Source organism: Archocentrus centrarchus, chromosome 1 (assembly GCF_007364275.1).
Source record: "Archocentrus centrarchus isolate MPI-CPG fArcCen1 chromosome 1, fArcCen1, whole genome shotgun sequence".
Lineage (NCBI taxonomy): Eukaryota > Metazoa > Chordata > Actinopteri > Cichliformes > Cichlidae > Archocentrus > Archocentrus centrarchus.
The window spans coordinates 19,715,324-19,738,043 of record NC_044346.1 but is presented as its reverse complement, the minus strand read 5'-3'; the positions used below and the strand labels follow the sequence as shown (position 1 = coordinate 19,738,043).

Here is a 22,720-nt window from a genome sequence, read left to right as displayed (position 1 = left end):
GTAAACTATTCAGAAGAATTCCTGTTGATTTAATTGCTCAAAGTTAACTTCACTAAAACTTCAGTGTTCATTATGTTGGGTCTATGGTGTGAAATGAAAAACGAGCTTCTTGAGCAGCACGCTTTCTGCAGCTCATCCACTGAACTGAGGTAAACAAGGCTCTGTGTGACGGATACAAAGAGTCCCTTATACAAGAACACAGAAAGGAACAAAAAGGAAATGCTGGCAGGGAGGCAACTGAAAAGACTCAAGTGCCAGAAATATGAATCAGATCAGGGCAGAGGCCTAAACAAATCATAAATTACAAGAGTTTGTGCAAAAGAAGCTGCTGGTACAATAATGTAGAACAAGAGGAGGAAGACAGAACCGAGGAAAATACACAAAGCAAGCCGGGGGATATAAAGTCGAATCAGCTGTGTATTCTAGGTGCACATGTAATTTTACCATTGTTCTCTAAAACGGTGCATAGGAAAAGACACCAGTATAGCACAGTCACCTTTAAAGTAAAGAAACAAATCAACTCCTTGAAGAGAAACTACCACTGTGCTATGTGTGTATTTCAGAGTCTTTTTGTTTGAGTTGTCAACAGTTAATATGTAAAATGATCCAGAAAATGCTCTCCACTTGCACAAACTTACGACACCATTAGATAAACAATGCCTTTCAATACAGCAAATGTTCAAACTACTAAGTACTGAAAAAGAACTGTGTGGATCCTTCTTCACGTCACAGTAGAATAGGTCATCCAGACCTTCCTGTAAGCCTGTACTTACAGTTCTGCAAATGCATGTCATTTTCCCCACAGATGTACTCAGAGGAGGGTGTTATTGGCAAGGAAGCTGAGTGTCATGGAGCCTGCGTGTCAGACAAGCTGACTGGTTCTTCAGAAGTTTAGTTCTGAACAGAAAACATGTATGCATGTTCAAGCTGCTTGGTTGTTTGAAACTAGAGGGAAACGGTGTGTTTACACCTACGCCTTTTCAGCTGGTAATTTGTTTTCTTTCTATTCATTTGCGTTCTCGGCTGACACTTATTCATTTGCGTGAGCATTTGTTTGGGGCGTTGTTGCTGGCTTTTTCGAAAAATCATAAATAATGACAAAATTATTAAGTACGCATCACCCTTAGGGTATAAACAAACATCATCGTGGCCAAAAATGAAAGGCTCAGAAACTGAAATGATCTATTATTAAACCATAAATGACTGTTATTTCAGTCCTGTGATCAGAGCTGAATCAACTGAAGAAAACCGAAAAGTGCTTTACAACCTTTTTAAGTATTTTTTAACATTATTTTCAGGAACCTGGTGCTGCTTCTACCTTGAAGCCTCCCACTGTTGGAGGTGGTGTTGGTTACAAGATTTGCTGTCCTGTGTGGGAGCTTTCGCTCTCTGCACTGCTGGTACTTAAGTGGAGCAGGCACGCTGGAGATTTAGCTGTGTGGGTTTTATCTGTCACTGTGCCTTACAGGCAAGCTGGTACAGTTGAACAGTATCACTTTAGGTCTGTTTTTTAGACTTTGAAGAGACCTGCGTTGGCTGAGAAAAGAATTGATCTCACTGAGAGTACAATGTGATCAGAATGTGTCCAGCTCCATTCTGTAGGACCTTCCATGTGTCTCACAGAAACACCTCAAGTCACAAAAGCATTTGATGATCTGCTTATTGCAGTGCATAATGTTAGTCAGACTTATGTTGACTTTACATTCCTGTCTGTAATGTAACCAAATCCTGGAAACAAAAGAAATGAAACATCTTTCATCAAGTAAAAAAAGAGCAAAGCAAAACAACTGTAGATTGCACAAACACCCCAAAAAGAGTTTTCACAGGAATCCATGCAGTGCTGTGAAAAACCAAGTACACTTTTACTGCTTCCATAGGAATTAAGAGGGTAAGTCGCAGCTTGGGGCTGGTAATCAAATACACTTGATTAATTGATCATCAACAAGTGTGAGCACCTCTATAAAAGCAAACGTGTTGGCAGTTTGCTGATTTGGAGCATTCAGGTGTGTGTTAACACAATGCCACAATCATCCCAGGTCAAAGTAAAAGTTCATGACAGTTCAATTAGAAAAAGACTGAATCAGGATGGCTTGTTTTGAAGGGTTGCCAGGAGAAGGCCTCTTGTCTCTAAAATGAACATGGCAGCACAGCTTAGGTTTGCAAAATTGCATCTGAACAAACCTCAAGACCTCTGGCCATAATGCACAGCATCATATTTGGTGAAACCCAAACATGGCATATCAGCAAAATCCCCCCCACCTTGCTGTCACTGAGTCGACCTCTGTATGCCTAGGTATTCTAGAGTCAAATGTGAGGTCATCTGTCTGATAACCAAAGCCTGGCTGACACTGGTTCATACAACAGGACAATGATCCCAAGCACAGCAGCAAATCTACAAAAGTATGTCTGAAAAAAAGAAAAGAATCAACGTGTTGCAAGGGCCCAGTCAAAGTCCAGACCTCAACCAGACTGAAATGCATTGCTGGGACCTTAAAAGAGCTGTGCATAAATGCAAACCTCAATGAACTGAAGCAACATTGTAAAAAAGAGTAGACCAAAATACCTCCATAATGATATGGGAAACTGATAAAGTCAAATAGAAAACAATTACTTCAAGTTACTGCTGATAAAGGTGGTTCTGCAAACCTTTGAATCATGGGGTGTACTATTTAACAGCACTGCAAAGTCCTGTGAAAAACTTTATGGTAAATACAGTTTGATGTTTGTTTGAGAAACTTAGCAAAATCATATTAAAGATGCATTCTGATTGCCACAGCGTGTAATTTATTCAAAGGAGCCTGCAGCCTGGCCTGGATAGATCAATAAAGCATAAGTCTGATGTATAGTAGTTTGTGGCTCTGGAAATGTTGAACTAAGGTTTTGGCAAAGGAAAGCACTTACTGAGATCATAAATCAAGAAGTGTAGGGTAATTTTCTAATAGACCTCTATGCAATCAAATGTCTGCTCACCATTATCAAGAATGTAGATTTGTGGCACTTCTACACTCACTTTTCTTTCAAAGCTGGAGGCCACATCTTTCTTTTATAAACAGCCTCTGGTTGTTCCTTCTTTTACAACTGCAAGGTTTAAATCACCGAAGAGTAGTAACAATTAAGGATTCCCAAATTAAAACCGCCAGGGAATCAAATACCACCTGGTGGCTTTCTCTGCTATAATCTGCAATGAGCCACTGGCAGCACGCTCACTGCAAACATTTAATGTTAAGAGTCCTTGCTTATGGTTAAAAAGATTGCGATCAGAGCTAAATATGATAAATGTCAGCACAAGACAACACACTAGCAGTCCAAGCTACACACTTTTTGCAGTACCATAAAAACATCCCAACATTTCCTGAATTCTTAAATTTCTTAAATATAATAAGCATAATTTGTAGGATGTCAGGTTTTTCATGGATATCTGACCTGACTTACATTTTGACAAAGGGGTCAGAGTAGCCATTGGAGTCCATGGCGGCCAGATGGGCACAGCGTATGATCCCGACCAGCAAGCAGCCCTTGTCCGTGTTGTAGCACAGTGACACCAGGATGCGGCCACGCTGGGGACACAAGAAGCTACAGTGTCAGACAGAGCACCTGTTTCCACTCTCATATTACCCTCTTCAGTGAATAACCACAGCAGGAATTCTTGCAGTCGGGTCAGTAAAGTTTCTCAAAACACTTGAAATACTTTCACTGTGTAGGATACAGCAACCAGCCTAGAGGTTTTGAAATAAAGCTCGTAATTAACGGTCTTATCTGGGCCCTGCAAAATGACACTGCTGCCTTCTCCTTTTAATCTCCAGGTTGAACCGTAAGCCGAGTCTAATCAGAGACCAAAAGCTATTAGTGTCTGTCTCTGAAATCACAAAGAGACGTGAGATAATGACCACCAGAGGAGAAAAAACACTGGAGTGGTAGCACTGGTGTAAATTACAAACTGTTGCTATACGGTGTCCATGTCGATAGCTTCTCTATCAAAGGTCATGCCTCAGACACATACACTGATTAAAAACATCTAATTAAACATTTTCTTCCAAGATATTGGAAATAGATAACAGATTAGGATTAGAACTGCCAGAAGGATAAATTGTACAAAACATGGGAGATTAATAGGAAATTACAGTGGGTCATATTTTGGTTAAAGAAATTCTTATAAAAAAGACTGATTGTGATAAAGGGGGATGATATTGTTACCTCTTCTTCTGCGACAACTGCTCCCTGCTCCAGTGTTTGATTGTTAGTTTCTTTATTCTGAAATAACAAAGACAGAGAGTGAGATCATGGTGACAGGCTGCAAAGCAGTGGGCACAACTCGTTCCAGAGTAACACATTACATTTTTCTGTAACGCGGTGAGGTAACTCAGTAATCACATTACACTTCACAGCATTATTTCAATTACATAAAGCCAGCTGACTGCAGTTGCTGTGGAGTGAGTTAAAAATACAGACACTGGAGTGGCAAATGTTTACCAAATGTTTAATCTGAGAAAATGTACCTTTTAAAAAAGAAAAAAAAAAAGGATCACTTTGAATTTGATGGCAGCGATACGGCTCAAAAAAGTTGGGACAGAGCCATGTTTACCTATGCTGTCCCATTCTTGTCTAATATAAGATTCTAGCTGCTCAACAGTCCTGGGTCTTCTTTCTTTATTTCATGATGTGTCAAATGTTTTCAGTTGGTGAAAGATCTGGACTGCAAGCAGGCCAGTTCAGCACCCAGACTCTTCTGGATGCCGTATGAAATTTAGCATTGTCTTGTTGAAATATGCAAGACATCTTCAGTATGAGAGTGTATGTTGCTCTAAAACCTGTATATGTCTTTCAGCATCGAGGGAGCCTTTCCAGATGTGCGAGCTGCCAATTCCACAGGCACTAATGCACCCCCCACACCATCAGAGATGCAGATTTCTGAACTGAGCACTGATAACAAGTAGACCACAGAACAGTTTTCCACTTTGCCTCAGTCCACTTTAAATGACTTTGGCCCAAAGAAGTTCACATTTGGCTTCTTCTTTACATGAGCTTTAACCTGCATTTATGGATGGCACGCTGAACTGTGATTTCTGGAAGTGCTCCTGAGCCCATGCAGTGATTTCAGTGACAGAATCGTGCCTGTTTTTAATGCAGCGCTGCCTCAGGGCCTGAAGATCATAGGCATCAAATATTGATTTTCAGCCTTGTCTCTTGAGCACAGAGATTTCTTCAGATACTCTGAATCTTTTGATGATATTATGTATTTTAGATGATGAGATAGTCAGAGTCTTCACAGTTTTACTTTTCGAGCTTTTCGTTGCCCTATCCCAACTTTTTTTGAGATATGTTGCTGGCATCAAATTCAAAATGGCCTTATTGTTTTCTTAAAGAGGTTTTCTCAGTTCAGACATTTGATACGATTTCCATGTTCCACTGTAAATATAAAACAATGAGATTTGGAAATCAATGCTTTCTGTTTTTATCTATATTTTACATAGCTCCCCAACCTTTTATTTTGGAATTTGGGTTGTACCATTTAAACTGCAACATTTTTCTGTGAAGTGCTCTTTAGGTTGATTTTCAGTTTTGCTCTTTATGTTAAAACTTAGCGAAAGAAAGATCCTGTGTGATCTCATTAGGATCAGGGTTTGTGTAGGTGCGTGGACCTGCAGCTTGAAATTCATGTTGATAAATGGGAATTATGTGACGATGCATCTGAGGCCATGTTGCAGAGTAACACAAAAGCAATGCAACAAGTAGTGTAACAAATGACTTTCTCCAGGGAGCAATAACATAATGTAGTACTTTTTAGAAATGTCGCGTACACACACACAGAAAGAGTACAAAACATGCTAGCTGTAGCTATTTTATTTATGCATGAACATGCATAAATAAAATAGGACACATCCTGATATTTGACCGCAGAATTCCATTTGATATGAGTAATGCACACGTACCTGCGCAATTCTCTCCAGGCCCATATTGTAGCGTTTGTTCTCACCCTCTTTCAGTTTCTTCAGAGCCACTCGTACCTCCCCGATGAATTCATTTCGTCCCAGTCTGTCCATGTCACAGACACACAGCCTTCATAAAAGAATGAACAATAGAGAAGAGATTGCAGGTGAATTAGTAAAAAGTTTTCACTCACCCCTGCTGCTCTGCTCTGCCTAAAAATTGTGAAGCAAGCAAATCATATGCCAAATATATCCAAAGGGCATCTCAACAGTCAATCTGCTCCTCCATCTGCAACACGAGATTGGTCCGCTGTGAGCAACCTAATCTTCTATCTTTTTTTTTCGTCACTTCCTTCTGATTGTCTTGTGTCCATCAGACACAACGTTAAAACGTATAAGAGGCTAAGAGCATTTTCCAGAGCTAAAAGGAGAAATATGCTGCTACATTGAATCAATGGCATCTACAGCGTATCCTGGACTTATTTATTGATAACAGCAGTAAAATCTTTAATCTCTTACACATACAGTGTTTCACTGCAGATATTATGGCTTTGTTGCTGCATCCAATCTGAATCAATATACAACTGTCTCTTTTCTATTGTTTATTTCTCTTAAGCTGCACTTTGAATTTAAAAGGAGACAACTAAATCAATAACTTTGTCTCTATTGCAGCAATACTGGTTCTGTAAAATGATTTCTTCCACCCAGAGCACTTATTCAAACTGATGGTTATGTTTGATAGAAAGTGAGTTTTTCATCAGCTACAGTTGAGTCTTCACAGCCCATCGCCTGCTACAATACTCTCTCTCTGCTCAGATATTCCCAGAGGGACTGTAGCTGCTTGATTTCTTCCTTCACTGTCTCACTCTAAACCTCTCTGTTTCTCTCTCCCACACACACACACTCTCTTCACACACACCTTCTCCCTCGTCCTGTTCTCTTCCTGTCCCTCTGACATTTTGGACTTTTGACATGCTGGTTCCAGTCTTTTAGTCATAACGGATGAGTATCTCTAGCAGAGGCTTCAGAACAGCTCTGACTCATGACCATGGCTGTCAGATGATTTATGTCCCTTTGCTCTGTCATACATGTAGAGCCTCTGTAATGAGACAAAGGTTGTGGGGGAATGTGACACCATTTCTGTTCAAAGTTTGGCTACTTCAGTGCTCATTTTTCATTCATTTCCCCACAATTTTCCAGCTTTATAGTTCCTATAAAACCAAACAGATGCTTGTGGAATCTGTTCAGCCTCTCCTGCCAAGTTTCATTTGGAGTCATTGATAAAATCCACCTCATGAGAGTGAAATTAAGGCTTCCTGCGAAAAGCGATAAAAACAAGTATGAAGAATGGCACCAAAATTACTTTACACATACTGTACTGTGAAAAAAGTCTTGATCCACCCTTCATTTCTTTATACTTTGTTAAAGAAAAAAAAGGGAAATAGGTGCAGCAATTTATTGAAACATGTGGCAACATGGAAAAATAGTATATATGGACAAAGAGTTTGTACAATTCTAACAAGCTTGAAAGTCAATATATGTTATGACCACCTTTATTCTTCAACACAGCCTGAACTCTATTAGGCAGCTTTCTTGTGAGTTCTTCAGGAATAGTTCTCCAGGCTTCTTGAAGGACATGCAGAGCTCTTCTTTGGATGTTGCCTGCCTTTTGATCCATTCTCTGTCAGGATGATCCCACTCTGCTTCAGTAATGTTGAGATCTCCATGACTGTCAGTGTTCTGTTGTGTGTTTTTCTATCCAGGTAAACTTTTATTGTACTGGCAGTGTGTTTGGGATCATTGTCATGCTGAAAAATTAAGCCGTTGTCAATCAGATGCTTCTCAGATGCTGATCAAAATCTGATGGTACTTTTCCGTGCTCATAATTCCATCAATTCTGACAAGATCCCCAACACCAAAGGCCGGATTTCAGTGGTATTAAATAAGCACCACCATGTTTTAGATGTAGACACCCATGTTGTACCTCTCTCCTGACCCCCTCCGTACATACTGAAGAAAATTTGAACCAAAACTTTCAAATTTGGATTCATCACTCCATCAGACCTGTTGTTACTGATTTTCAGTCCAGCTCTTGTGTAATGTGGCATGGCTCAGCCTTTTCTCCCTGTTTTTCTTCCTTAAGAATGGCTTCTTGACAGCTGCCCTTCCACTGAGACCATTTCTGATGAGGCTTCATTAGAAGTAGATGGATCAACTGAAGGGCCAGATGCATCTCTCAGGTCCTGTCAGATCTTTGCTGGATTTTCCTGTTTCTTAAGGACATGACTTTCAAATACTGTTCATCTGTTGTAGGTTTTTTTTTTTTTAGGCCTGCTACTTCGTCTCCTCTCCTCCACTTGTCCAGTTTCTTCTGATTTTTTGATGACACACTGCACACCCCGCTGAGATTTGCCATGTTTTCAGTTAATAGCTCTTTGGTAATCACCTTGTTGGTACATAAATTCTATTTTATGCCTGTCAAACTTTTGTTTGTAATTCCAACTAGAGAAATGCGAACAATAGTAACAAAGTACGTAACATACAATTTAAAATGGGTTCTTTGCTAAGTTGTCTGTTATGTATAGACACATCGCTGGTCCACCCCTTGAGGTAGGTGACCCTTTATACTTGACTGATTCATAGGTCTGTGTTAAGTGGCTTAACAAAAAAACATAATTCCTCTGAAAATGGTCAGGTGCAAGGACTGGACTGAAAATGAATGAAAAAGCAGCCAATGTCCAAAGAAAAACTTTGAAAGACCTTCAGAGAGCCTGGAGATCTATTGCTCAAGACCACCTAGAAAAAAATTACAAGGATGTCTGGGTCTTTGGAAGCAAAATATCAAGAAATGAGATCTAATACCCGGTCAACATATTTCTTTTTACTCCTTGATCATATTTGTACATGACTGATTCTCACCTAAGCCACCTGTTAGCCAATCTCGGCCTCTATCAAATACCAAATCAAGCCACAGATTTATCCCTATCAGCCCACACCCGAGGACAGTGCAAATCTATTATGAGGCGTGACAGAGGCATGGAGAGATAGGGGAAAGGAATTGAAAGGAGACAGACTAGAGCTGGCACTGAAATCATGTTTGTGCTCCTCTAACACACACACAAATACACCACATCTCTTGATACCCAGCTCTCATCACACCTCCACATGATCAATTTCTCTGCTGATAATTCACAGCCTGACAGATGTTTTAGTTGTAACTGTAAGAAGGACTTTTGAAAGATTGTCCCCAAGGTATGCATTAATGTTCGACTTACCTCATTTTTTTTTTTTTTTTTGCATAAAAATGCACATAAGAGTGGTGTCATTTAAATAAGGGGATGGATCACTGTATCACATTATCACTCTCGCTGCTTTATAAATTATTAAAAAGTCTGCCCAAAGGCAGATTCACACTGCAGCAACTGATGGAGAAATTTGGGCCTAATCCCACAATCACGTGGCCCCGCAGTGAGTCTGTCTCACATTGAGAATTCAAAGGAAGCAGATATATCTATAGCGGAAAATCAGTGCCGGGAAATTATCTCACATTTCTTACACTTTCTGACAATCTTTCAAGTCATAACCTGAATAAATAAGTTGCAATGTCGGAGATTTTTATGGTCTATTTTACTGCAGTGGACTTTTCACTCAAGACTAAAGCACCTTCGGCAGACTGCTGCACCAATTAAAGGATTAGCTGGTATGAGGCCAACCGTAAAGTCTGGATTGAGGACGTTAGTTATTAGTTTACTCAGCTAGTTCATTGTTAATAACAGAATGGACCTCTGGCGGCCCTTAGAGATAAAGTCTGCACACTGGAGCATTGCATAAAGGATGTTAAAAAAAAATAATAATGCTGATACAACTTTGAGGGTTTTTTATGTCTCCCAGCTATTTCATGACTGTCTTCAATTTAGTCGTTCCCTTTTTTTTATTTTGCCTGAGCATAATGGCTTTACATAATCACACTTAGTGCAAATTATTGAATGAAAGATGAAAAAAGAAATAAATGCCCAAACCCACTCACCGAGGAACTAGTTTTTTTATGTTGTCTAGTACAAAGAGCAGTGCAGTGGATTGGACTCTCACTCTCACTTTATCACAGTCAGAAGACAAAATGCTTAAATTTTCCATTAAATCAAAGCCCATATTTTGGTACTATGTACTGTTTTTTTTTTTCTTTTCTGTGATGGCCTTGTAATGTATTCACATCCACCAGCTATGACTTTATGTAGTAGTTTTTAGTGGCAGAGCTATCCATTCCTGCACTAGATTCAGACTGCGAGAGATTCACGGCAAATTTCCTACTGCCACAGTGTCAGATTAAAAACTGACAAAACAGCAAAACACAATCATGGGAACCATAATGAATTTGTCACAGAGGTTATCACTTTGGTGTTTTTAAGCTAATCATTTTCAACCCCACTAATGCATGGGTATTACACACTTAAGTACTACAGGTCTGTAGAGACCCCGCATTAATATATGTGTGAGAATTTGTGAATATATCACACTGATTATGTCTTATTTTGCTCACAGTCTTCTGTAACTTCTGCAAGTGTGACGCATAGTGAATCAAAATTAGTTAGCAGGACAATTACTCATTAATTTCACTTTCTCGTGACTATTGCAATGTGGTTGTTGTTACACGAAGTGCACAACACATCGCTGTTTTTGAGGCAGCGTAAGGACAGAAAATCTTCAGCTGTTTCTGGACAAGCAAAGACTAAGAGCAGCCATTAAATGTAAAAAAACAAACAAACAAATGTAAAAAAAAAAGTCTCTGGCTAGATCCTGGGATGATACACAAATACCTTCTTGATTGAATCAGGAAGCTCATCCAGTGTAAAAATCTGCCATATCAACATGTAGAGCTATCTGCTGTGGGACCCTTGAGAATAAGGCAAGTAACGTGCTACAACTGCCAGAAGGTGACAGTAATGCACCTACGAGCTGTTTGTCAATCACCCTTTAAGAACAAAAAGCAAAAGTAAGTAAAAATGTGTGTGAAGTGCTGAGGTTAGATGGTACTATACAAACAGAAGAAACATGACGACTACAGCCATCAAAAAGTTCAAAAAGCCTTAAAGAAATTAAGAAAATCACAGCGCAATTTCTGAAAATGAAAGCTAGCTTTTCACAAGCAGCACTACTATGCAGTAATTTAAAAAAATAGCTCGTTAGATCAGAGTGAACACAAAGTTGTATTTTTTGCATTTTTTTCTAGTTATATTAACTCTGTGGAAAGTCATGTTATGGGGCCACAGCAGCTGAAAGCCAGCATCTTAGAGTCTGAGCCTTTTTGGGTGATTTTGGCTTCCTAAGTAGAAATTTGGCATGACAAAATTACAGAATGAAGTAACTAAATGTCACTGCTTCATCTGTCCCAAGTGCCAGACTGCTGATGCGACCCAATTTTGAAAGTTACACAATTCAGGGTTTTTTTTTTTTTAAATCACATGCTCCAGATCTGCTTATTCATGAATGGGAGAAAGTGCCTCATCAGGTACATCACTTGAAGCGCTGTCATCAAAACCCTCCAATATCAGAGAAAATGCAGCTATCAACTAAACCTCCTTCAGAGAGATTATGTTACTGTGACAAACAGCTCCAAATCACCATTCCTCTGCTCATTCAGTGTAACAGTGAAACAGCACTTCCTCGTGAGGATAAATGGGGAGGGGGGGGACAGCACCCCCCCCTTCCCCCACCTTCCCCCATTAATTCAGTCCTGTAAGAAATAAGAACTTTCACTGTCACACACACTGCCGGAAAAAAAAAAGTCACCATCTGGATTTAACTAAGCAAACAGGTAAGAAAGAGGTCTAGGAACAGCAATATTAGGTGTACCCAAAAGAATGAGGTCAGCTGACCAACAGAATATAATGAACATAATGACCAGGATTTTCTATTAATGGATTTTTTTCTTCTTCTCTGATGACACGGGCATATTTCAGCATGACAATGCCAGGATTCACTGAACTCAAATTGGGAAAGAGCAGTTCATCATTTTCACGCATGGATCGACCACCACAGAGCCCAGACCTGAACTACTTTGAGAATCTTTGGGACGCGCTGGAGAAGACTTTATGCAGCAGTCCGGCTCTCCCATCATCAACACAGCTGATGCATGCCGTCATCAAAAATGAAGGCAGTCCAACGAAATATTAGTGTTTGACCTTTTATGGCCAGGCAGCGTAAATCGGGTCCCTATGGAGTTCTTTGACACAACTGCACAATGAAGAAAAAACACTTGTTTTTAAAAAAAAATCTCCACGATGACTGTTACACAACAATCACGGGCTTTACCATGTCAGCAAGGACTTAAATATAATGAAGATTAGTTATTGAAGAACAAACAGGCCAAACAGTACAGCTTTGTATCAAATTTCAGTTTGTTGTTCAACTGTCCACTCTGCAACTTTACTCTAGTGGTTCACACTCACCACTCTCACAGCAACCCCCTTTGGCTGCAGCTGTACGTTACCCGCTCGGCAATAAAATTGCAGACACAGTTCAAGCTGACTGCTGAGGCAGATGTTTTAATTGGACACTGGAGACCACAAACAGCTAAAAAAATAGTGCATCGTGCATGTATTAATCTAGTGATCAGAAATATGACTCAAAACAAGGAATACAGTGGGTGTGTGTTTAATGTTTGGCACAAAGTGTACAAAAACTCAGTTATTGCTGGTTTAAAACTGCTTTGACATAATCTATGCTCTTACGTAAAAACACATTTTTTAACTATAGAAGCTATTGGATCTGACAGGATGGCCCAGTTTAACAGTACTCTTTGCACTATCCAGGCCTTCAGGCAAGTCTGCGAGAGGCCGAATCTGGGCAGAGTCCCTCTGTCTCAGCAGTGCACGGAGCACAGGGATCAAATATTACAGCATCCCCAGCAGAGCAGATGAAGCAGGGCACAACCCCAGCGAGGAAACATCTCTCTGGGGATCCCTATCTGCTTTCCCATTCTCTGACTTCTTGCCCCTTTCTACGGAGTAATGAGTACAATGTCTGTTTGTTGTCTGAGGTATTGTGCTGCTGCCTGAACGCATCCAGAGAGACTTTGAGCCAATTTTAAGCCTCCCCTTGTCTGTCACTTCTTTTTTCTCCATTCTGCTTTTTTTCCAGACAGCATCTCATTCACTTGGGTGCATTCGCTGTCTCATATTTATTACTGTCCTCATTCTTTCGTTTTTGGCTCCCCTTTGAGTAAACTCCTCCCCAACACTCTCCCTTTTTTCTCAGCTAAGTGAATTTCCTCATTCATCACTTTATCCATCTTACGAGCTACTCCAGCTACTGTCTCACTTTCAATTGACCCTTGGATTCTCTCTGTCCCTCTTTTCTCTCATCTTTGTCTGTCTTGGCCTCCCTAGTTTCCTCTTCCACGCACCCTCATCTGTCACTCTACATCATTCACGCTTTTCCTCCTGCTCTTTTTGTTGATCTTGGCAGCCACCTCTCTCTCTCTCATCATCTCTTGCTTGGCACTGGTCACACTCCACCTCCTCCTCTTTCTCATTTTGGCAACCCAGAGCCCCCCTGCTGGTCTGTGGCTATGGGCTATGTCCTTGAACAAAGGTCATTTGGGTTTCCTCTAGTTTGAGGGGGGGGGTCTCTCCTCAAGCTGATGTTAACATGTCAGGCATGTTTTTTCCTTTTTTGGGGGGTCGGGAGAGTAAATGTCATTTTGTCTCAAATGTACATGCTTGTAAAAGCTCAAGGACATTTGTTGTTTGCGTGTGTGTGTGTGTGTGTGTGTGTGTGTGTATTTTGACTTCACGCAGAGGAAAGCCATGCATGTTCTTTCCCACTAGTGATTGCCCTTGACATGGACACAAGAGGATAAGCAACACACCTGACTGCCAGCCTTTGTGTGTGTGGTATAGATGGGATTCATGTGTCTGGGTATGTGCACTTCCCACTGTGTACGTGCATGCGTGCGTAGCTTCTGCGTCGCATTTCCACAGGATAAACAATGCTATCCAAACCTATTATGAATCCCCTGACTAAACTGACACTGATTGCACGTTCACAAACAAAACACACACAAAACTCTGTCTCGGAATCAGCGCACACATGCAGACTGGCATGCGTGCGTCAGAGTTTTTGGGCCAAGATGGCTACGTTTGACCTCAATCACTCCACATGCAGAGCGATGTTGGAGGGAGGGGGCGGAGTCTCCTGGCACAGTCAACACCTGGGCAGCTACTGCAGTAACAGCAAGTGGAACATTTGGCTGGTGTCGCCGGGCTGCAATAATGAATTACAGTACCTGGAAAAGCTCACTGGGAAGCAGACTTGCTGTTGGCAAGTCACTGGAGGGCTTCACGTATGGCTCTTCATCATTCACATAATATATTTTGGCTCTTGCGGGAATAGCCAGAGTGAAATCAAGAGCTGAGCGCCTACCTGAGCGTTTTGGTGGTCATGTCTGCTGCGGTGATGCCATGATACACCAGGGTTTCATTCCACACTGGATTCAGTGTGTTCTTCAGGGTTTTTGTGCGGAGTTTGTTTGCCTGCAGAGGAAAAGTGAGACAGATGAAAAGAAAGTCAAGGAAAGGGACACAACTAAAGAATAAAAGAAGACCCGGGAATGTTTAAAGGGCAGGAGAGCAAAGTCATTAGATCGGAAGGAGAGAGGACATAAATGGTTATGAAAATGTACCAAAAAAAGTAAGCAAGAGAGTGGGTACACATCATTTTTCTCTGTCCCTTTGGAGATTGCGCACATCTGCTGGTTATGCTATAAAAAAAGAGGTGAGAGTGCGCACGGCTACCCTCAGCTCACCTGTTCGTCTGTCTCCTTCACAACATGATTAGACAGTGCATTAGCACCAGCCAGACTTCCAAAACAAGCACTGCGTCTCAAATGCAACACAGCACAGCAGCCAATTAAACCGCGCAACACAATCATCATGAAAAATTAAACCTTTCCAAAAGAGGAAATCCTCCCGAGCCCCTAATAGCTTCAGCAACCATAAATAAAGTTTGCATCTACATGCTGCCTCACTTGTCTTCAGGGTGTGCTAATCTTGTTAAGTTTTTATTTCAGGTTTATTCAGGATGGTATACACACACACACACACACACACACACACATATATATATATATATATATATACACAGCAAACCTCTGATGGGTTAGTAAGACCATGTTGAGCCACAGGCAGAACTAATTGGCAAGGACTCTTTGTTTGAGTGTGTGTGTGTGTGTGTGTGGGGGGGGGTTGTTGTGTTTGACAAAAAATTAATAAACTGTATTTATTTTGCATATTTTAATTCTGACTGCAAGTCTTTTGCTTAATGAGGTATTTTTGCATTGCGCTTTTGCTGTTTTTTCAGCACTGCAGGCTATGCAAAATTATACTGTATGTATATTACAAATACATTTCTGTCTTAATATACTCCTGCTCACGTCTGAGGCATGTGTGAAGTCAGATGCCTTAACTCTCTTCCTCTCTGCCACTGTCAGCCTCTTGCTATAGTGCCTCGGGGCTAGAGGCTGAATGCTCCCTGCCATTGCCTTTCTCTTCGTCTGTTTTTGTCCCCTCATCCTATTGTTCTGCCTGAGCTGCAATTCCCTCTTCTCTCCTCTTCTCACATCTCTGTCCCCTCCTCTATTCTCATTTCCTGCTGGAAACATCTGGCTTAGTGACAACAGTCGGCTCTTCAGAACTTGGTCGATCAAAGGAGCAAGTGTTTTCGATTCGTGTCATTTGTTTGATTCATTAATGTGCAGGAGGAGCCATGCTTAAGCAGCGTCACGACTTCCAGCACCACTTTGTGTGTGCCGGCACAACTCAGCAGAGCGATTCCTTCCCAAATAATGATCACTTGTTTGTGCCTGGATTAAGTTTGGTTTCTGCTCTATCTTCAAACATAAAAAAAAAAAAAACAGTTCCCTCTCACTATCACCCCCATCCTCTGTTTTCCCTCTATACTAGTGCCTTTTTTTTGTTTTTAAATGTTTTATTGGTAGCACTCCATCTGTCCATCACACCACTGCTCCTTTCTCTCCATCTGTCTGCATGGATTGTTTTACTTATTTCACACTCCCTCTTCCTCAATCCCTACTTCCCAAAGCTCAGAATGAATTTTCTTTTCATCTTGGTTAGTAATGGAGAGATGAAGATAACAGTGACCATCACAGAGGTACCAAGAACTGCTGTGTGTGTGTTTGTGTGTGTGCCAGTCAGTGTGTGTGAAAGAGAAAGGCAGTGATTGAGAGGGAGGGTGGGAGCTTCTCTGTGTGGTTATGGCTAAACCCTTAGCATGTGTCTGCACATACACAAAGTCACGATGAGCATGTGTTGCAGCGCATCTGACAGCACAAGAAGGCATGCTTAACTGTTTCCTTTAAACAGGAAACATGTGGGTGAAGTGAGAAAGGAAAGGAAGCAAGCAAACATGCAGGGCAGAGGAGACGTGTGCCTCTGTTTATGTGGACAGGAGCAGATCGGCGTGTGCGTGTCCTCTGTCTGCACTTCTGCACGAGCACACTCCCACTTCTCTTGTGACTAAATACCCCCCGTCTGGTGGATATTTAGCAAACAGTCATTCATGGGTACTACTCATTGACGCCTTCCCTGCATCCCGCCATTACCACCTATACCCCCCCCCCCCCCCCCCCCCCCCCCCCCCATCAACAATTGCCTGTTGACGTGAGCCGTGTAACAATCCTCCCTGTTTCCATGACAACCACCTGCTGCTGTCCTCCCCTCATCTGTCTTTCCCTCTCTCCCCCATCCCTCCCTTCCTTCACTCCCTCTCCTTCCTCCCCCCTCTTCCTCTCCTCTCAGTTGTCTCCTTCTCTGCACACTGTTGGTATTTCAAGGTCAAAGAGGGTCACAGGCAGATAGTGAGATAGAGACAGAGATAGGGCTGGGAAGTGGGGAAGTGAGAATTGTAACAGTGGGATAGGAGACAGACAGAGGGAGGCTGGAGGACAAAAATCTCCCCCCAACGTTGTTACGGTCGGCACCTTAAACCTCAGACGTTTGCCTTGTTCGGGCCGTGCCACCTCATCGTCTCCACCCCCAGCTCTTTCGTAACCTCATTTTGTGTGAACTTTGAGCCAAAATGGCCGACAACAGGTTGCATTCTGTTGTTGTGGCAAGCTTTATCTTCCCTGCTGCTTGAGCTGAAAACAAGACAAGAGAAGTGCAGTGGACCAGAACATGTTTGTGCTCGATAAAGCAGAGCACCGGACGAGCCACATTAAGCAGTAACCAACTGAAACGCTCTTTGCTCATTGAATTGAGGTGACACGTACCAAATTAGTTTGCTCTCATGCTACATTTTCGTTTTCAGGCTCTCAACCTTTTCATGATGTGTGATAAACAAGAATCCACAAAGGGAGGTTTTCATACAGAAGATGTTTTTTTTTTTTGCAATGTTTTTTTCTGGTTTCCTCAGTAAATGAGCTACTTTTACCACCAGTTAGCATGTGACATATGAGCTTAATGAGAGCGAATCAGTAACTGGGACATCCCAGCATGACAGCATGTTATGATAATTGCCATTGAGGTAAGGGTGAGACAGTGACCTTGCTAGCCCCGGGGAGAAGATGCAGCTTGACGTATGGATCCGCCAGCCCATTGGAGTCCATGGCTTTCAGTCCCTGTAGACACAAACAGACACACAAATACACAAGTACTATAGTGTCAAAGGTGACATCATCATGCCCTCCAACAATTCACACACTACTGGCAGGGTCAGATAAAGACAGTGAGTGCGACAGACCTCTTCGACAGTAGTCGCATCTCAGTAGTTCTTCTGGCTGTTTTCTCTCTATGCTAGTGTTTTCTACCTCCTTTGTGATGTCCTCAAGGGAACTGTTCAGTGAGATTTGCATAATTGACATCATGGGAGTGCGTGCAGCATGCAATGGAAGGCTCGTGTCCTTGCACGATGACCATAATGTGTCTGCGAGAGCAACCTAGCAACATTATCCAGCATTTCGTCGTGCCGTGAGATGATTTAGTCTTGAACTGACAAGCTGCCGAGGCTATGTGGCAAATTTGTTTCTCTACAAAGGTTGAGAGACAGCAGTCTGACGTCTTCTGCAAACGTAAAAGCATTACAGGAGAATTATTTTCACTGGGCTTTCAAGGAGGATTATGCAACGGCACACATGCAGACAGACAGCCTGTTTATAAAGAAGATTTTACAATTGCATGTACCTTTGCCTTGTGGATGGTACAATGCAGACAGTTGTTCTCTTGATCAAAGAGCAGGCTGAACTCCAGCGTTCCCAGGTAGGCTAAAAAAAACAACAACAACACAAAACACAGCAATTACTGTCAGTAAAAAGCACAAACACATTCAGTCAAACACACACTCAGAAGCTCTGAGTCATATTTGTAGCAGATGGGCTCTTCAAAATACGACGGTGCCTAATATGAATTGATCTGTCTTGTTTGATTACTGTTTGGGAAAGAACAGAAACCAGAGCCCCGCTATTGCGGAGCTGTGTAATAAATCATTAGAGCCACTGTGTCACATAAAGTGGGAGTGACAAACACACAAACACAAAATGCTTCACTCCACAATTACTCTGCAAGCATATGCTGTGCTTCTGAGGGGGGAAAAAAGCAGGAGCTCAAATCAAGTAAAACAAGATGATGTTCCACTCTAAACTGCATAAAACAGTGTTGTTTTTATGCTGCGGTGCTTAGTTGTTTACACATGAATGAAAACACCTGACTTTGAACTTTGAGCACAACTTTCTCCAAAAAACTCACTGTCCTCATCATCAGAGTCGATCAGCTCCTCCTTGTCTCCTTCATTCTCCCCTCTTCTCTCGCCATCCTTGTATCCTCCACCCGTCTCCCCATTGAAAGTCTCCTCTTTCAGGATCTTCTTCTCCCTGGGAGGTGGTGGCGTGCAGGGGTAGTCGTGAAAACGTGGGAAGAAGTCTGAGATCTGTGGAATGGGGAGGATGGGCCCTGGGCACACATTAATGGCAAAGTGCTCCTGCATAGAGATTTTGACTGGCGAGGGCGGGGGCGGGGCAATGGAGTGGGGCGTCGCGGAGGGGGAGGAGGCGGATGAGGAAGGGGTGGAGGCAGAGGAAGGGGGGATGGCCAGGTGGGAGGTTGAAGGTGGCGGTGGGGGCTTGGAGACACTCATGTGGACTGTCAGACGGGGCTGTGGGATGAAAATGAAAGTGAAAAAAGATGAAAAAAGATGAAAAAAGTAAGAAAGACAAAGACAATTACATTAAAACACAATCAGCCTCCTGCGACTCTGCAACACTCCACTCTGCTAGGGGTCAGTTACTCTCAAAGACCATACTGGCCCTCCATTAACATTCATCTTGGGTGAACTCATCAAAAGTGGATACCTCCAATCAAAGGTATGAATCCCCCTGAGATGCATTTAGGCTGCACTGAGACGTGAGATCTCTCAGATCTCTGAGATCACTCACTCCACATTCTGAGGTGGTCCGGGGTGCATACGGCCACGTTCTTTTAGCAGTGTGCAGGGGAAAAGTTTGCCTTTGGGGCTTTCTGCCAGAAATGGTTTGTCTTTAAAAGCTTTCATTTCTTTTCTTATATATTTTTACATCTTTCATTGTTTTCACTGCATTTGGTTATATTTAGGCAATAAAACTGCCCAGTAGATGTAGCAAAATATAAAACCTAGGGTTTAAACACACCTTTATTAAAATATTTACCACATCTTCCAGAGTCTGTCTAGCAGAAAGCCACTGAAGACAAACTCTTCCCATGAGAAATGTGTCCTGCACCCCACTGAAGGACCGCTTACTCAACTGACGCCCTCTACATGAGTGGACACAGCCGTTATTCTTTTGATTTCCGCTTTTAATTTTCTGGAGTGCTGTGTACGGGGAGTGCGTTGCTGCCTCCCACCGGTTAAAATCAACAATAAAATCAACCATGTGTTTATTTGCATACGGAACTGGGAAGTGAAATTCCAATCACAAGTGTTCTTGTTCAAGTGATCTTGTGACACATCTGCAACATCCTGTGAAAAGAAATCTGAAACATGCTCCTGTTTTCATCCACTGACGCAATCCTGACTTGTCAAAAGCCAAAATAGAATTTGCCAGAACCTTTGGCACTTCAAGCATGACTCACACACTGTGTCAGCACCAGGTCTGTGCTCTGAATGAATATTCAAATGCAATGCTGTAAAGTATGAACAAGTGATGTCACTTGTGTATCTGTACTCTAATCCATCTCGTATCTCCCTCTTTTCACTCTTCTCTCCCTCATCTTCAACTCCCCAGAGCAATATTTACATAACACTACTTGAAGCCTTTCTCAGTCCTTAGCATATTTGTACCTAAATGAAGCATAATAACTGTTTCGAGACTTCATCATCATTAAGCCAAATGCTCTAATTTCCTATTTTCCGAGCAGTAATTAAGAAATACCGAAGATGTGCTATCTCATGTACTCCCACAGCGCTGCTGTGTCTTTAATATTTCAAGAGCTAGTTTGATTTTATTGGTCACAGAAAAAAAAAAGAAAAGAAAACAACTTCATACTAGATAGAGGCCATTTTCTTTTTGTTTACTGCTGTTGTCCCAGATTAAAATATCAAGGATAAAAATAACTTCATTCAAATAAACTGGCTTAGTCTTTACCAAAAATATGCAGATGCACTCCATGAACGAGCGTGACTGAGTCACTGTCAACAGCAGGTCATGTGAGGATGCGTGCCATTCGTCATCTTCCTATATGTTTCACACATCCATCATGTCACAGCTTGTTAGGTTCAGCTGGTGACCCCTGCTCCTTAATGTCTGTGCAGTTTGTGTTTAGCGTGTTGCAGAGGACCTCCAAATAAAAGGGTTTTGCTCTTTAGTGTTTGATTCACTCCGATTCACTTCTTGTAGGCACAAACGATTGTGTCCTTATATTGAAAACCTACATATGAGAGCCGTGAAGCAGTTTTCATTGTGGATGACTTTACTCTTAATTAAAAGTGCAAAAATGTCCAAGTTCCAAGAGCTCAACCTGACATATGCCGATGGCAGCGGCCGATATTTATTTGTTGTGTCACATCAGTTTTGCACTGGCTAAATGTTCAAACGTAGTGGGATAAAAACCTGAACGACTTGTTTCTCTTGACACCGAGGGGGAATAAATAACAAGAAAAAAAAATAGACTGAAAATATATTCTTATGGCCACACTGTTATTCACAGCCGGGCTGACCAAGGGTCTATAACTCAAACATAGTTCACGAACAACAGAGAGGATGCAAAAACACGTGGAAAAATGGAGGATAAATGACAATTTTGCATGACAAATGACTTAGTCCGTTTTGAAAATTGTTATAGATTATTCTTCAATCAATTTGCACATAAAATAATTGATTGGTTGTTTCAGGTCTTTGAATTGAGCTTGAGCTTCAATGATACTTTGCAGAAATGTCATTTGGAAATTAATTTTTCTTTCATAACGAGCGCATCTATATAAATGCACAAGTTACACAGTTTGTGTAATTTGTGCAAGTCATGCAAAAATCAACAACAGGAAAAAAAAAGACAAAATGTTTTCTTTTACTTTGTTTTCATCAATATTGCTGAAACCCCTTCATACACATAATCACATGCATGTATATGAGGTCAAATTTGAATGCACATCCAAATCAACACTTAACTCAGTTTTGAACTTGCATCTCTGAGAGCATCCCACATTCCTGACAATACAGTGCATTACCACTCCCTTACACACATCTTTTCAGACCCTCAACACACATAAAGACCCCAAACTGCCTGTCCCCATCCTCAATAACTACGCTCATTCAGTCACTCATGTCGCTCTTACGTAACAACACCTAAATTCACTGCCTGGGAACCCGCATTTAAATGTTCACTTGCAGCATGTTGCTTGCAAACTCATCCGCTCGCGCCCTTTTTACATACTGAGACACGCACATGTGCACACGGACACTTCCAGACACTCATACACACATTCACAATTATAGCCACCCTCAAAAAAACATACCCAGGGACAGTCTTCATCTGTGCCAGCACTCCATCTTGCCTGCTCTCACATCCTCTGTCTCTCACACTCTGTGGAGCATGCAGACCAGCTTTGAGTCAATATATCCTTCTGTACTCTCTCTCTCTCTCCTTGTCTCTGTTCACCGTTTGCTCTCCCCTCCCCTCCCTCTCTCCCTTCCCCTTTACTTGTGACGTATGTGCTTAAAATCCACATCAGTCGTTTTCAGACTGTGCATATAGTACTGTCACTCACTTTCTCGGCAGTGGGGAGAAATCTGGGCAAAAAGGCAGGCTTGGGAGGGAGGGGTGTTTGTGGGGTTTTGACAGAAAGGGATAGAGAGAGAGAGGGAAAGTGACAGAGAAGAAGAGCAAGACATCGGATGGGGAGACAAACATACATGCAGACAAATACAAGGCAGAACCAGCAAAGACAAACACAAAGAGACCCAGATATGTATATACAGTACATGGGGAGGAAAATGGGTGTGAAAACACTGAATGCACACAATAGGAAACATTAGTTTGGATGGAAAAAAGGAGGAGGGTGGGGGGGCACTAGCTGAATGACAGAGAAAGGAAATTAAATTCAACATGTTGACTGAGCTCAACAAAACACACTGCCAACCATTAAATTACACTACCAGATTACTTTGTGTGGGCTATGACTGCAGCCAATATCAGGCAAGCATACGTGTGTGTGTGTGTGTGTGTGTGTGTGTGTGTGTGTGTGTGTGTGTGTGTGTGTGTGTGTGTGTGTGTGTGTGTGTGTGTGTGTGTGTGTGCTTGTGTTTGTCTGCA

At 41.8% G+C, this 22,720-nt stretch overlaps 1 protein-coding gene across 1 annotated transcript in view; it reads right to left on the bottom strand.

The window, feature by feature from the left end:
- doc2g (double C2-like domains, gamma) overlaps positions 1-22,018 on the bottom strand; it is a 40,793-nt gene extending 18,775 nt beyond the window's left edge. Inside the window, exons 1-8 of the mRNA XM_030728626.1 lie at positions 21,924-22,018; positions 18,686-19,091; positions 18,125-18,204; positions 17,488-17,562; positions 14,349-14,458; positions 5,931-6,057; positions 4,195-4,251; positions 3,433-3,557 (exon numbers count right to left, since the gene is read on the bottom strand). Of these exons, the coding sequence (XP_030584486.1) occupies positions 3,433-3,557; positions 4,195-4,251; positions 5,931-6,057; positions 14,349-14,458; positions 17,488-17,562; positions 18,125-18,204; positions 18,686-19,073 (962 nt within the window). The 5' untranslated portion in view covers positions 19,074-19,091; positions 21,924-22,018. The remainder of the gene's footprint in view (positions 1-3,432; positions 3,558-4,194; positions 4,252-5,930; positions 6,058-14,348; positions 14,459-17,487; positions 17,563-18,124; positions 18,205-18,685; positions 19,092-21,923) is intronic.
- Between the last annotated feature and the right edge of the window lie 702 nt (positions 22,019-22,720).